Below are 16,960 nucleotides of genomic sequence, written 5' to 3' on the forward strand. Positions count from 1 at the left end.
TTAGTGTCTTCTTCTTCTAGATACTTGCGCAACGTTTGCGCAGCGATGAATATGCAAATAGGAGATAGTTTTATACTAAATGTATCTCAATAGTTTGTAATTATTAGCTGAAATAAAAATTTAAAAACTATATTTCTATGTTCATCGCACTTCGAAATATAGCAAACTGTATATTATATAAATAAATAGAAATTAAATTTTTCACAATGAAGTTAGTCGGAGTGACGAGCATTTCCTACTTATATTCCCTATCCATCTCAAACGAGTATAAGAATTACGCATTTTCCAAAAATGTACGATTGCACTGTAAAATATTATAAAATTAAAAATATTTATAAAAGTGCTATCCAAACCTTCTAACGAAGTCGCGGCTAGAATGATTTAGAACTCGCGAAACCTGGAATGTTTAATTCCAACTCGTCCAGCTGGAACTTTCGCGCCTAGATAATCGCCGTAGCAATTCCTGGCAAATTCGTGACCATATGAACGGAGATACGCGTAGACATCCCTCGCACGCACCCTAGCGAATCTTCGTGAAAGAATTTTCATCCAGCAGCTCGTTTCCTCGACGAACGTTTCCAGAGTGCACGAAGAGCCGCAGAGAGTGGAATTCTTGACGTTGGTCGTGTTCAATTTCCTCGCTTCGTCAAATGGAACACGTATCGATCTCTGGATCTTGGTCTAGCGACTGATAGGAAGGTAGGAACTTATAGTGGATCCACGGAAATCTAGATCGATGCGTGGTGGATCACGTTGGAAAAGAGGGAAACGTTTATTCGCGGGATAAAGGGGATACGAGGAAAAGCGAAACAGGGATGGAGAAACGGATAAAAGAAGATGAGATAGAAGGGACAACAGGGGGTCAAGAGAAGAAAAAATATGGGATTATGAGTTTATACCGGCTCCCCGTGGCTGGTACAAGGGGTTGTTCGAGTATTCGATTTTCAAGCGTTCCAACCCGCCAGCCGCATAACCAACGTACTATCCGCGTTGTTTCCTCCCTCTTTCTCGACATTCTGGGTGATCATAGATGGCCACTCATGAAAGTATATTGCACTTTCTGCCACGGTTTACACATTGCATTCTCTGATGATTGGATTGAAAATCGATCCTCCGCGATTGCGTTATTGGAAACGGACGCAACAACGAAACGGATGTCTGAATCCGCGCTAGGAACCTGAAAAGATGTTTTCCATCGCCTTGTTCCTTCCCGTTTTTCACATTGCTATCGTCGTTTCCCCTGCTTTTTTTTACCAGCTGCCTTCTTTTCCAGCAACCTCAATCTCCAAGCCAAACACTCGTAAGCCCGTATATCTCGTTCGATCGTCGCGCAAACGATCCTTCCTTTCCAGGGAAGGAATAAACAAATAGAAACACTTTGAAAATCCGATTATGCAAGAAGGATTCGCCAAGACTCGAAAAATCATGACTGCTGATCGATATTCGATTTTATTCGTTATGGTTGTCAATGACAGGTTGGAAAGTGATCTTGTTTGAGTTTTAGCGTTTGCACGATTTTAATTTCTTCGATATTTTAGTAATTTTCTCGTAGCTAAATATTGGATATTTTTAAAGAAGAATTTATGATTTATAGGATAGAAAATACTGGTTAGAATGAAAGAAAAATGTTTAAGAATGGAATGAGATAATTCTTTAAATAGTGGCAAACAAACTGGTCGCCTTACTAACATTAATAATCTCTTGCACCACTAACGGAGTTGAATTTTTCCAGCAATGCTCACTAAACATTTTTCACTCAGCTTAGAATACTACTTATCCTATAATTCCTGAGCCCTCTTGCAAACATACTTTGCATAAAAATCCCCTTCTGCGATGCTTCCGAAATTATACGATTCCCCAGCATCGCCAATCTTTAAATTCAGTTCTCCGTATTCCACTATTTTTCGGCTTCTTGATTTTTCTAAATGCATATTTTAATCTACAAATCTCTGATACCACGGTAATATGAACTCCCCATTCATCGATTTACCAATTTCCCCGAGCTTAACTTCCCACGTTCTCTTCTTATCTTTCAACTTCTTGATTTTTTAAATTTATTTTTTAATTTAGAACAATTTCCTACTTTTTGATTCTCAAATATTATCGATTTCCCATTGTAGAATTCTTTAACATTATATATCAATTTTCGATTCTCAGCATTACCAATTCTCAAGTTTTCTATCCACCAGTATTATCAATTCGCAATTTATCGATTCTTCGGCACTGATAATTTCCAAGTTTCTTACTCTCCAGAATTACCAATTCCTCAAAACTTAATTGTTCGCATTCATCTACCATCTTTTATTTACTCGGTATTTGCTGATTTACCTTTTAATCCACTTCATGAACTAAAACTCGTGTCAGTAGCTAGCTGGTGCACGTACTTTCGTTTACCAACGATAGCATAAGACAATTCTATAATTAATTCTCCATGAGCTGCGACAAAGAGCAGGTGCGTTCGTGGTAAACCGATAATATATATCGCAGCGCGTAAGAACGTCTAGTTACCTCGTATCTCGAAGAACTGTACGAGGTAGGAAGAACGGAGGGCTGGTGGCCTGTGTTTCAGGATCTTCCGAGATGACGCTATACTCGCATAATATCCGGATTGCGACCACGCGTACCATAAAATGGCTTGGAGTGGCCGGGCACGAGCGAGCAAACGCCCGGCGAGACATAAAATCCGGGGTAGAAAAATTTCCGCGTTTCTCCTCTACGTTTGCCTGGACCTTTTTCCTCTTTCTTCTTTTCGCGCATTATTTAACGTAGCTCTCGTGTCCGTTTACTCTCGTTTAACTGTGTATACTGTTATTCAGGAGCTAGGCCAGTGAACTAGTTCATGTTTAATGCGAACATCAACGCTTCTCCCCCTGGGAACGCGCTTAGAATACATGTTTCCCCATTAACGAAGGGTTGCTTGAAAAATTTAGGCGACACTGCTTTTCTCGATTCGAAAATCGATACTATGGTGAACGTCTAAAATTATACTATGTATTTTTGAAGTGATAAACAGACTCGAGACTTTTTGTTCGAGTTTTGAAACTGTTGGATACTATTTCGGTATAAGAAACTTCCGAGTGAATATTTAATTGGTAATTACTTAGTTTCGCAAAAATATTTTTAGAGCTGACCGATGCTTCTTTTAATTATTTAACAAGATACGAGGAAGATGCTCGAGCAGTACTTATAAATAAACCGATTTAAAGGAATATAATGCTGCTTTCGTGGTAAGAAATAGATCAGACCGTAACATCCATTTCCACGTTGGCCAATAGTAGATCGGAACAACTGTTGATACACGTGTAAGCTCCAATTCGGACCTCTGTTTGTATATGTCTGTCTATAGAGCAGCGATGTAACCAACGCCTAACCCAAAGCTATCTAAGACTTAACCAGGATCCAACCGATACCTAACCAAGTCCAACAAAGATCCAAACCGGAACCCTAGCCAATGATTTAATCTGCAACTACCGGGCCTCGTGTAACCGAAACTTGGTCATGTTTCGACCAATATCCGACGTCCGATTCGATTTCTAATTGGCTATCTGCTCAATGAAGCTCTACATCATCACGATACCAGATATACCTATGCTGATCATAATTCTTCTCGCATCGCCACACATCGTATAACGCTGTTATCGTTGTGCAGACACTAATCGCTAATATCACAATTCATCATCAATTCATCATAATCATCGAATATCGGCACACACCTTTATTTTCTAATGCAAAATTTCTTCATCAATTTCTACATTTTATATATATAATCAAATCTTTATAATCGTGTGAAAATGTCGCCAAATAATATGAAATTTAATCTACTTGGATCTAAACAAATGTGTAGTATGTAAATGCTATAATAAAAAGAATGGTACGCCAGTATTTTTTGATATACACACGTACCACCTCAGATAAATGATAAATTGTCATTAATTGTCCAAATTATTACTAGATATACCTAGACGATACGTAAAATAGCTACAGGATCCAATAATCTTCTTGAACACGTATATGTAGTTCATGTTAGTAATTAATAGATTTTCCTGCTGGAATCTATTCAGATTCCTCGATTTAATAAAAAAGCAAAAAATATTACAGCGATAGAATTTTGTGGAAAATTCAAGTTATTACACGTAGGCGACGTTACGAGATGTTAGAAGGACGCAAGTAACGCAGACTCACGAATTTCTCCAATGGTACTAAAAGTATCTCCAGCGAAACACAGACCAGGACTTCCTCTGATTTTCCATTATAAATGAGACGAGGATACAACGCCCCATGCAACCGCGAATATAAACCGCAGGAACGTAAACGATCCGCTGTTTGATATTAACACGACAGAAAGAGAGGGGGAGAGAGAGAGAGAGAGAGAGAAAGAGAGAGAGAGAGAGATCCAAAGCCGGGATCGACCGATAAATTATTGCAAACGGACATTCTTTATTCTTTTGTACAAAGCGAACAGTGAAGAGATCGTTGTAAAAGTACGCTCAATTATTAATCGTGTCACAATTTACGGTCGATAGCCGGCAGGCAACGGTGCTCGGTGTCTGTAACAGAGCGTATTGATATCCTGTCCATATCATTACCACTGGGGATACCGGGGTTATTTCACGGACATCAAAATTGCCAGGATTTACCGATTAAACTCGGTGCCTCTCTACCGGAAAGCTTAATGCAATCGAGCCTTGACAATCGAAAGCTTGCGAGCTACATGTGTTCGCGGTTCGCTCGATTGTTTGATAATCGTTGAAACGTTGTCGAAATAGCAGTACGTCGTTAGCAAATCTAGAAATATACATCGTATTTCAATTAAAACAGATCCGAACGAATATTTTTAGAAGAAGTATAAAGCCTCGGTTTCGAAGCAAAAGCTACGGATAAAAACTTAAGTTCACTGTATAACAAGACAAGTTGCAATTAATGGGTACAAAAACGATAAAAAGATAAATGTATAAAGCGGCTGACGGTATTGGAAAGCGAACGACCGTATCTGCGTGGTAAAAAGTACCGCGGGGATCTCGGGGGAAGGACAAACGGAGGAGCTTAATTGAATCTACCACGTCCATTCACGTTGATTAATTCGGTTCGATCACCGCAACGGGATACAATTATTTCATGCCAGAAGTGCTGGAAGGGACATTGCCATGTAACGGCTGTCCTGTACCCGTTTCTAATAATCATTTGCGAACGACTACGGCATTTCATATGCAAAACGATCTGTTTCTAGTACAGACTGACACGGTTACCAGTGCATGTTTGTACCTGTATATCAATTTCTGCTAGATACGAATACATTTACGCACGATCGCCGAAAATATACTACATTTTTAACAGTGGATATGTAATCGTATTTAATGAAATTTCACAATGTTTCTTTTCGATTACACTCGATGGTGTGAACAGAAATCATTTCAATTATTAACTTTTATCAAGTCCCCACGCTCGAACTCATTGAATATATCATTCATCCTCTTCGTGCTAATTAATATATAGCAAATATAACCGCGTGTTATTAATAATCGTTCACCTTTCAGGATGGCTGTATTGGAAACAAACGCACGTTCGACGACAAACCTGTGTGTTCTATCGACGATTCAACGAAGGACCGCATTTTACCAAATACGCTGGATAACAATTAATTTGATGACAGACGAATAGCAACGAATCGATCACCCCTGGTAGATTGCCCTGATGTGGATGATGATGCATGGACGTAACACGCGTGCTTCATCCCTGATTATTATCCGTGACGTGTGGAGAATCGTTGTTACTGGTAACAAACATCGGGATAATAGGCAGCCGACCTGTTTTCAGTGGTAAATAGAACGAACAACGAAGATAAGGGTGATTACGTTCTCTAAATCGGCCACTCGTAGGTGGGATTCCAACTCCTCTAACTCTTGGATCGCTTGCACGATTATCAGGATCGATCTGCTACCGTTTCTGATAAATGACCATTCGACCGTCTGCTGATCGTATGCGTTTCAGTTAATACTATTCGGGAGGACTAGTTCGGTGATCCGCAGGCGCAGAGCGTAAAACGCATTAAACCATGCCACGAGATTGAAGTGGAAGATTTACCGCGAACCAATTTCATAGCTGATCGGAGCTATCAATATTGTGGAGGAAAAAGCATTCGGAATATCGCACGAAAGATTAAGGCGATGCGTTACTCGTGACGTAAAAATTTTATAAGATCCATCGAAATTTCTATCGAACGAGGATCCGAAGACATTTGTGAACAGAGGTTATCCGATTTGTTATCGATCGAGAAACAACGAAAAGAATTTAATAGAATGATAGAGTTTCAACAACGACATCGAATTTATACAATGAAGATTATCTTGATGGGAATTCATCTATCGATCTCTATTTGGCTGTGTTTAAGCCTGCTTTTAATATTATGCTTATCGAAAGGGTAATTGGTTGCCGGCCGAATGTGACAACGTTAAAACGACAGAGAAATCGAATTTCCCGTTGGTATAAAGAGGGTGCGTCGGCCGATACATAATTTATTTCGCAGCATCGCGAAACAAATTTACGCGGCAATGTAATTTGGCACGCGCGTATCAGCGATTATTTCGTGAATCCTCGGCCTGGCTAACACGCCAGCCAGCGTGTGTTCATCAGCGAACAACTGCGGATATTACAGAAACACGTTCACAGCTTGCCGTACGTATGGACATGGAGAAGAGAGAAGCCGGGAGTCTAATTTCACGAACAGTGGATAACTTCGAGAAGACAATCTAACTATCTTGCTCACGTACGGAACAACGGTGTAACTAAGGAGATAGCCAAAGGGTTCGAAAGGGCCAACACACAAGTCGAAGTCCGTCTAAGAAGTACTTTCCCTCACGTATCACGGGTCCTTCTGTTTCCTGGGTTAAGATGAACAGATCGTGCGAAGTACAAGGCTCCCAACCTCCCTTTTCCGCTCCTCTGCGGCTATGTACTTCAGGAAATATCGTTATGACGCAGTAATAACGTTGTTACCGAAATCCATTGAACTCGAAGCGCGCTGCTACAAGTTTTAGAAACTCACAATAATTGTAATGATAAAGCATACATAAAACGATATTTGGAAAATGACATGAATGTTACGAAGTGTAAAATGTGAGATTAGTAACTAAACTAGTTATTCTTTAATATCGAATACTTCTTGCTTTTTTTTAAGTGTAATTGAATCAATCTATTTAGAATCTAAAACATCGAGTGGTAACATTGTATTTAAATATTACGCAAATCAATCTTCTGTATTTGTAACACAACGTAAAAAGATCCCTACTATTCTGATAAAATAAAAAAAGGCAATAACGTATATGGCTTGCTTTTGAAAAAAAAATCGACCTGCATTAATCTAGCTTCCAAATAGAGAATATGAATACGCCGATATTGATCTGATGCCGTTCATGTGCTGTTAAATGGGCGACAGTCCTATGTGTACGTTATAGCGTGATAGAATAAAAGTAGAAAAAGATCAAACTGTTCAGACGCACGCCTTTTCCACAATAAGTTCCAGAGCAGGCGCCAATGTGATAAAATTTCCATATCGAACGTTCGCTATCTCTTATCAAACAATTCGAGAATTCAGAATCATCGACGGACGCGTTCGTTTGCACATCTCGTGCAGAAAGAACTTCACGTAGAACTAATGCTTTATATTCTAATGCAACGATAGAAAGGAAAATTTCGCAAAATATGCATACGATCAAATTACCGTGGATATTAAGAAAAATATATCACCAACTAAAAATATAATTAGCCAACCAATATATTTTGAAACTTATTGTGGTAGAGGTGCATGTCTGAATAATACGATCCTTTCCTTTTTATTACTTATAATTACTTTTATTTTATTGCGCTGTAGCGCGTTCTAAGTCATTCTAAGGTAGTCGTCCATTTAAAAAAGGCATCTTTTAATATAAAAAACTTTCGATATCATCAAGCATTTCCGCTTTAATCTTCATTCAAGGGGTCAAAACAAGAAGCGTCGTCTAAATGAAGCGACGTCGTCGCCGGCGATCGACATCCCGTTTTACATGGCGGAAAACTTTTCGCCTAGTAAAGGGCGAGGAAAGTCGAGAGAGAAGGGAGCAAAAATTGTCCTGGATCACGATTAATTTGTATCCCTGTTCCCCGGGTAAGCACGACGTTGGCCCAGCGCGTACAGCTGAATAAAACATCATCGCCCGTATCCAACGGGTAACTAAATTTTAAGCAATGGCATGGCGCCGCAGCACCGACCTTTTGAAAGTTCAACGACACATCGTGGCTGGCCGCGACTTGTGGCGCTCTGCTGGGAATCTGGCATAAAAATTGTAAATCGCGGATATACCCGGTGCCCCGATACCGGAGGGAATAATCATGTATTACGATCGGCCACGAAACTTCTCCTCCATCCCCATCTTCGCCGTTTTGCTGGTTGAGTTATGCGAAAGAAAGAGAACTTGACTATGAAGAAACACGAGAAAGAAACCATGAAAGAGATCGAAGGTACAACCACAAGTGCTTCCTAAGGGCTTGGTGCTCGAACGGAAGGGTAAGAGAGACAGCGAGAAGAGCCCGATGCATCGTTGACTTCTTCATTAATGGTAATGATCGCGTCCTGAAAGTCTTCGGGAAACTCGCGAAAGGAAACATCGCGATTTGTATTCAGGACACGATATGGCGTTGCTACGTACCGTGGAACCAGGGTTCGAGCCAAGCCGGGGCGGTGGGTGGATTCGCGAAATAAACTCCTGAATAAGAGGAAGAAAGAAGGAGAAAAGAGAGAAGTGGAGAGCGAGAAGAGGGTATACGGGGGTAGTAGTAGACTCTTGCGCTCCAGTTCGGCTTCCGACAATAAAAGTGAGCTAAGACCACGCACACGTTAGCATCGTGGCGTCGTTCGTTCATGAACGTATACGAGAAGTAAGTTGTGAGCGTGTCTAGGTTCCATCGCGTGGAGCACTCCAGGATGCCTTTTCGGAGACTTTATTTGGCGACGTCGTTCGCTATTCGCCGTCTCATTGCTCGTAATAATCGAACGAAATCGAGAACGAATGATAATTTTCAGTGAGAATGTCACAGTTTGGAGCAGATGAGGGAATTGGGGATGAGGGGTCGTATCAAAAACGCATAACTATAACGCATATTCGATATTCTATCGCCAACCTACATACTATTGTTATCGACTACTGTGAATGATAGACGATCATGGGGACGGTGTGCGAGGAACAAAGATAAGAGGGAACTCTCTATAGGTCAATTTAAACGCGCCGTGAAGATGCGAGTATGATCGCGCGAGAATACTGCTGGTTGCCGCGCGCACGGGGTTATTTAACAGTGGCCTTATTTCAAAGGCGTGCAAAGGGTATAAAAAAATCATATATCTTGTGGTTCCTTTAAATGAAACCTCTTAACTGGAAACGGGAATGCGGATAGCCGGCGATGCAACTTTGAATGTTGTCGAGTAATTAAATAAAATATAGGAACACCTGGCGTTTTCTACGGAGAGCATCGTCCCTTTTTCCATGAACGAATCCTTTTCACTGTACCCCGGTATTGTGTTTCATCACCGTTTGTGCGAGCATAGCGTAAATGCACGCGAGTGCGTCTGTAGAATCATGGCCGCGCGTGTTATGTTTTCCAGAGAAACCGCTTTGACTTTTGAGATACCTGCCGCGTTATAAACTCTTGAGCAAACATACTTAGGTTGGTTCCTGAGGCTAAAGGCCGTTAAAGGTTAGCTCTCGCTGATGTCTTTCTTCATACTCGGTAATTGTAATTAAAAATATTTGCTTGGTTGATTTCCAAACGGGACACCTCTTTGAAAATCATGTTATCACCGAAAAATTTCATTAACAGCGAGTATGCAGGAACGACACGCTACCATCCCTGGCGAAACTTCTTACTGTGGCATTAATCGCGTTTATGGGAAAACTAACGGCAAAAGAAGGAAAGCGGCAAGCTGTTATAGCGATCTTATAACAGGAGATTATCAGCAGAGAGTCGAAGCGTCAGAATGATCTAAACCAGAAGTTTATTTGGAACTATATCGTTTAACAGAAGAAAATGTAGACCGAAGTATCGTTTGTTTTTGGAGTTTGTAATAAGAAATATTACGGGAAACCGGACGTTATTTTTGGTGGATGGCAAACAAAATACGAGACTGACGAATCGTAAAGGAACTCTGTAGCTTCATATTTGGTCCAACATGTTTCGTGTCTTATATGTGTATGTATATGAACGTGGCATCGAATATCGAATGACGTGTACGTGAGTTTGGATATTTTTCAAAAAGACGACACTTATTTGTTCGTGAGTTGGTATCGGCTAACTCAAAAGCGAGACGCTGATCATCACCATGCTGGTCCATGCCCTCTCACGGGATTAGTCAAATCCCAAAATAATACCGTGGGCGAGAGCGGAGTTTGCATATACCGTGATACAAATCTCCGCGACGGTGTACATCGGATGGTTTAAGCTGTTTGTATATAAATCCGGCGCATGGCCTATTAAGTACCTGCTTCGTTCGTCATATATATTATACTCCTATTTTAGGATATGTCGTCTTTATGTCAGAGAACAGACATATGACAAAAATCTACATCCAATCGTAAAACTACGTTCGTTCAATCAACTTCTCAAAAGATAATATAATACTTGGATATGTCATAGATACACCTGTTTCACGTTCTATTCTCCTGAAATCTAAAGTAAGATTGTCAATTGAAATACCGTAAAAAAGAATCGTTTCTACGAATCGTAAGAATACTCATGAACGAAAGGTTGGTGCTCGTGGTTAAAAAGCGCGCGCGTACGGCCGTATTTCTCTGTTTTGATTTCGGACAGCGAGCGCGCAGACAGCAAGAGTGGACTTGAAAATAACCCACGGCAGGAGAAGGCCCGTCTATTAATAGTGAAGAGTGAGAGTATCTTTGTCGTGCGTGTTCGGCAGCGTCCCCGACGGTTTCGCAGCGAAATTCGTCAGTCGATTTACCGTTCCGCGATACATTCCTCGCACGTACACGCCGGGGAAACGCGTAACTCGATCGGAACACGATGTTCCGCGCAAGTTTGCGTCCGTACCCGGCAGCCGTCGTTGTCTGTTGAATTTCCCTTTTGCTTGGCGTTGGAGGATAGGCGAAAAAACATCGAGAGACCAGAAAATCGGATATACAGAGAGTCAGAGGATAGGTTGAATTAAAACCAAAAGAGAACGTACTGGTTGTAACGCGAAATCGAGAGGTGTGCTGTGTCGGATGAGAACGGAAGATTCTTCGAAGGTTCCACGAGTTTGGCTTTACCTATAGAGACGAACTGGAAGGAAGTTAAAACCACATTCGAGTGATTCTAAATAAAGAACTATGCGGAGCAGTGGATGAGCAGTGGGGCGGAGCTGGCTGCGAGAGGGAATATGCGGTGAGTAAGAATGGTACAGCGAGCCGCATGCAGCATCGAGACGAACACATTCTCCAATGGCGTACGGATCAGCGACCGGGAAGGAAGAACGTCGGACGTCGTCGCGACGGAAGCGTCCGTAGACCACGAGTCGCGTAACGTTCACGAGGCAGGACGTGGCAACGCGAGATTCTCCCTGTTCAAGTGGTTCAAACGGTCCGGTAATCGCGAATCAACGGTGGACAAAAGGCGAAAAACCATCGATAAATACGGAGATAATGAAAACGGCCGGCAACGAAGCGTATCGTCGAGCGCGGAAAGCGTAGACACGTTTTATAGTACCACCACGGTACGTAGTTTCGCCTTTCACACTGGCACCTTGAGCAGTTATAATGGATTATCGTTAGACATACTAGAACAAGCGGCCGAAGTTGGCCCCTTCGCGGCTGGAGCTTCGAAGGTTGCAGTTGGCAACAAAGAGAACGAGTTAGCGGATGTTGCCTGCACGCTACCTACGAACGCTCATTCTCATAGAAGAGACATAACCGCGAGATACTCGCTACAGCCGTCGACTACCTTCAATTCTTGCGGAAATTTACCGCTTCCCGATCGACGATTGTTGGAATCGTTGAGAAGGCTAGACGATCGAAAGAATCATTATAGCGTAAACTCCACCCGTAGAAGGGTACACGTGAAGGGGAAACGACGCGCACCGAATCCTCCAGTGACTTCGATCAAAGCAACAGAGGTAGATGCACGCGAAACATCGAGGAACAGCAGCAGGCGAAAGCGACGCGCGCCGAAACCACCGGAGAAGATCGTCGATAGTAATTCGCCTGAGAAAAAGTGCGAGAATCAGATTACCGATGGCGGAATGGACGTAGAAAAACCAGCAGACACCGAAGACGCGCAAACTCTGAGCAACGACACGCTAGTCCTTCAAGGAGGCGTCCTAATGCCGAAAAGGGAATTGAAACGAAGTACGAAGGAGAAGAACACGAAGGACACGAGTGCCAGTTCGTCGGACATCGCTGTTCTTCAAGACAACCAGACTGTGGCGCCCGGTATTGGGACTCTGAGCACCGCCATGCCACGACCTTGGTATAAACGGAGCGTCTTCGAACATTCTCGGGATTCCGGAGCGTCCAGGAGGGGCGATGTCCTCCGGGGGCCAACAAGCTCGACGATCGAAATAAAAGAAGAATGTGCTGCCACGAACACGGCTTCTTCCACGAGCTACTCCGTGGACGCGTCTTTGTCTAGGCGGAGCTTCTTCCATCGTGGCGGACAAACGGAGGACAGGAAGAAGGAAGCAAAACGAAAATCCGGCCTGTCGATTTTAACGAACATCAGCGAACTTGACAAAGAAGCCGCAGCGATCGTACAAGAAGAACAAGCACGAGCGAGAGCCTCGATGCTATTGAAATCTTCGAAATTCGTAGATGCTTTCGAAAAAAGGAACGATATGAACGAGGAGCTCGTTCAAGACATCGTCACGTCTGCAATGGAAAGTTCGTCGCCCAGACGTGGCACGCGAGCTCTGATTTCCAAGTTCAACGCCATCAGTAACATAACCAAGGTCACGGTGAATGCCAATTTCTTCGCAAGGAACGCCAGGGATCAGCAGCCGGCGAAGTTTGAACGAGACGTGGTGAGAAATGCGAAGGCCTTCGAGCATGCTAATGATTGGAAGGATCATCCGAGATTTTCGGTTCAGTCTGCAAGCGGACAGGCTAGTCACATCGAGAAAGATATATCTAGATACTTTCCACCACAACAAAAGACATCTAGAAATCGGTCAGAGAATACGGAAATGGGTGAGAAAGTTTCGGGGGCAAAGGGTAGTTCGATCAAGGAGCAGAGAGATCGACTGGTCAGTGAAACTTCCAACAGAATATCGTTCTTGCAGAGTCAACTGGCTGCAAATAGAATGAACGATCAGGTCGCTCAGAAGGATAGCGCGATGTCCGTAATGGAGGAAAAAATTAGATCCAGACAGGAAGTCTCCAGTGAAAAGAAGGAAAAGGAAACAAAAGCGAGTAACGAGGACCAACGAAGACCCTTGTTTCCTCGTAGCTCCGTGGAAGCTAAGGAACACACAACTTTAAACATCTTTGAGGAACCAAAGAAGCTGGACAGACAACGTATCGATGGCGTTCAAAAAGAATTCTCGGATATATTCGACGAGATCGACAAGCAATTGCGTATGAAAGAGTTGGAGCTTATTGATCGTAGAGCGGCCCGCACAAACGCGACAGCCACTAATCAGAGAAGTAAAGTTCACGAGGAAGAAGCCGGAATATCAAGTAAGGTAACTAAAGTGCTCGATATCCTAGTCGAGGCGGAGAAAGACGCCAAGACAAAGAGCGGCATACTGCCAGAAAAATCGATAGCCGTCGAGGATACCTTTCGTCCGACCGAACCGAACGCGAAAACGAAATCGACTAAGACCAGGTCACCGTTATTGAACACCATCGAGGATCCAATTACAACGGATTTAAAGGAGATGTTGAAGGAAATGAAACACTCGTTACCAAAGCGTTCGAAGCCGGGCAAGATTGTGACACGTAACACCGACGTGACTGAGAAACTGGCTCCGGAAAAAGAGGTAGCGGCTGGCCCTAGCAAGACTACGTATTTCGTTTCCGCTGTAACGAAGGTCGAGAATATAGCGCTGCAAAATGATTACGAGCCCGACAAACAGAAGGTATCGTGTTCCGTACAAACTAGTGGAAATATACGAAGATTGAATCAGCCTTCTACATCCGCGGAACAACCGTCCACCTCGGGTTGGAAACAAGAAAACGTCCTATACAAAACATCAGGGAAGAATTTAGGTGGTTCAGGATTGGTGAAAAATACGTTCCAGCTCATACGACCACGAGATTTTGCTGAAATCGAAGCAACAAAAACGACGAGAACACCCGCGTTCAACGAAAACACTTACGCTAATGTGATCGAGCAATCGATCTACGCGAATGCACGTGTTACTCCCTCGCCCAAACATACTGGTTCCGAGCGAAATATCGTTACGAAAATTGATAATACCAGTGAAATGCCGAAAACACCGCCCGTAATTGAACGAAAATTCATTACGAAGGAAGATACATTCGAAGGTAGTGAAGAAGGTAACTTTGATTTAGTTGATTGTCCTAGATAGTTGCGGGATTTTCTGAATGAATCATTTGTCTAAATTTATTGCTTAATGTCACGCGTTTTTCCCTGCTACCATTTTAACGCTTGTGCTTTCTCTCTGTTTGCGACAGATGACAATTCAGCGGAAAAGAATATGAACACGCTGGCCATAAACCGATTACTCAGAAAGCTAGAGGCAGCTATTGCATCTGGTCATCACCAACAAGCAGCTGGTTTAGCAAAGGAACTAGCACGGCTTAAGATTCATTGTTCCGTGATTCGGCAACGATCAGCCCGTCTCAAAGATCAGTTGATTAAAGTCAATATGTACATTGAGGACAAGCTTGCTCACCAGGGACCGATACCACTTCAGGTAAATAGCGTTACCTACTCAAATCAAGATGGCCGAGGTTTGCCAATCCATATGACGATATTAAATGCTGTACTAAGCCCAAATATAATAACAGCTGCCCAGCAGAATGACGGTGGCCGAGTTGAAAGCAAAGATACACACGGAATTCGAGATACCGACGAACGTGCAACGATGGATCATTGGTAAAAATTTAGCTGATCGCGATGAGGCGACTCTAAACGAATTACAGGCCGTAAATGGCTCTCCGGTATTTTTGTACCTCGTGGCTCCAGGTAATGATAATAATAATAGGTAAGCTAATAAAATAAATAGTAATAACAATAAGCAAACCAATAAATGTATAATGGAATATTTAATAATTAATTGGTTGCAGAATTAAGACCTGAAAATATGGTACGAGTGGAGAAAGATAATGCTGCAGAAGAAGTATCAAATGTAATAAACGATGATACAAGTACGTCTGCGGAAGTGTTACAAATTGTGGAAGAAGATCCCGAAGAAGTCAAAGAACCTCAGGTACTAAACAATTTCTAAAAATTTGTTTACCTTTTTTATATAGAAATCTTTTCTATAAAGTATAACAAAAATTGCAGGGGACAGAGGAGAGGAATACGCCAGTGGAAGTGAAGATGGATAGATACGAGGAATTAATTTCCTTGGAAAACTGTGACGTCATACCGAACTCCGAACCGATCGAATGTCCCGTATGCTTCGTTACATACGGTCCTCGTGAAGGAGTGATTTTGAGGGATTGTTTACATATGTTCTGCAGGTATACTATTAACTTCTGACTAAATTTGAAATAAAGTTATAACACATTATCGGCAAGTAATTTTTCCTAGGTCATGTATTGTTAATACGATTCGATACTGCGAAGAAGCCGAAGTGAAATGTCCTTACAGAGACTCACAATACACCTGTGAGTCTACTCTCCAAGAACGTGAAATTAAAGCAGTAAGTTAACCATTCAAATTTTGGTAAAAATAAGTGCTTAGAAAAAATTTAATACGATACGATTATTTAGCTCGTTGAACCAGAAATCTATCAGCAACATTTAGCCAAATCAATCGCTCAAGCGGAGAATAATGCTGGAAACAACGCGTTCCACTGTAAAACTCCTGACTGTCCTGGTTGGTGCATCTACGACGACGATGTGAACAACTTCCTGTGCCCTGTATGCGGCGCAAACAATTGTCTCACATGTCAGGTCGGAAAACAAAACTTAATAATTATACTTCTTTCATGAAAAGTGGAATTCAAATACTATATTGCATTAAAACAAATTAGAAAGAAATCTTTTCTCCATAGGCCATTCATACTGGTAAAAACTGCAAGCAGTATCAGCAAGAACTAAGATTATCAAAAGAAACGGATCAGGAATCGCGAAGAACTGCGGAGATGCTCGAGGAAATGGTGGACAGAGGTGAAGCACTCGCGTGTCCCACGTGTGCGGTTGTTCTGATGAAGAAATGGGGTTGCGATTGGTTACGCTGCTCAATGTGCAAGACCGAGATATGCTGGGTAACAAGAGGCCCGCGTTGGGGTCCAGGAGTGAGTAGTCGATACGTGACAATATCATCATTCGATATTGAAATATTAATATATGCAGTTGCGACTCGATTGTTTTGTTTAAATATTGATCGTATTTTGGGCGATTCGCAGGGAAAGGGAGACACGTCCGGAGGCTGTAGATGCGGAGAAAATGGAGTCAAGTGTCATCCTCGTTGCAATTACTGTCACTGAGAACCATCAGAAGATACAATTACCGCAACGACGTACAAAGAACGGTGCATATAATGAAACAAAGGGACTGCAGTGCACCATTAACCAAAATATTTTTATACTATTGTCGAAGTTATTGTATCGGGGCAAACCACTAGTCAAATGGGTTGATATGTATTTAATAACGAGTTTGATAACCGATAAATCTGATACTGATAAGTTACATGCGTATATGTCACACACACGCTGCTTGCTCAACGATTAACCTTATCGCGGAACCGTCCTTCATGGAACTGGAAGTAATAAGAAGTAATAAAGAGGTAGACACCTCAGTTTCCAATAATCTTT

At 42.2% G+C, this 16,960-nt stretch overlaps 2 protein-coding genes across 3 annotated transcripts in view; both read left to right on the top strand.

Annotated features, from left to right (window-relative positions):
* LOC117166321 (uncharacterized) overlaps nucleotides 1-7,220 on the top strand; it is a 101,860-nt gene extending 94,640 nt beyond the window's left edge. Inside the window, exon 3 of the mRNA XM_076622715.1 lies at nucleotides 5,535-7,220. Coding sequence (XP_076478830.1) covers nucleotides 5,535-5,639 — 105 coding nt within the window. The 3' untranslated portion in view covers nucleotides 5,640-7,220. The remainder of the gene's footprint in view (nucleotides 1-5,534) is intronic.
* A 3,628-nt stretch (nucleotides 7,221-10,848) lies between these two features.
* Nucleotides 10,849-16,955, top strand: LOC117166458 (uncharacterized). 2 transcript variants are annotated; one of them, XM_033350428.2, is made up of 9 exons: nucleotides 10,849-14,498; nucleotides 14,649-14,890; nucleotides 14,985-15,162; nucleotides 15,264-15,406; nucleotides 15,484-15,662; nucleotides 15,733-15,844; nucleotides 15,915-16,097; nucleotides 16,199-16,441; nucleotides 16,553-16,955. In XM_033350428.2, exons 1-9 carry the CDS (start codon nucleotides 11,414-11,416, stop codon nucleotides 16,631-16,633), a joined length of 4,446 nt encoding a protein of 1,481 aa, XP_033206319.1. In that variant the 5' UTR covers nucleotides 10,849-11,413; the 3' UTR covers nucleotides 16,634-16,955. The 2 variants fall into 2 exon arrangements, with proteins under 2 accessions (XP_033206319.1, XP_033206318.1); XM_033350427.2 differs by having other exon boundaries at nucleotides 10,850-14,510.
* The last annotated feature ends 5 nt before the right edge of the window (nucleotides 16,956-16,960 follow it).

Source organism: Bombus vancouverensis, chromosome 11, assembly GCF_051014615.1.
Source record: "Bombus vancouverensis nearcticus chromosome 11, iyBomVanc1_principal, whole genome shotgun sequence".
Classification (NCBI taxonomy): Eukaryota; Metazoa; Arthropoda; class Insecta; order Hymenoptera; family Apidae; genus Bombus; species Bombus vancouverensis.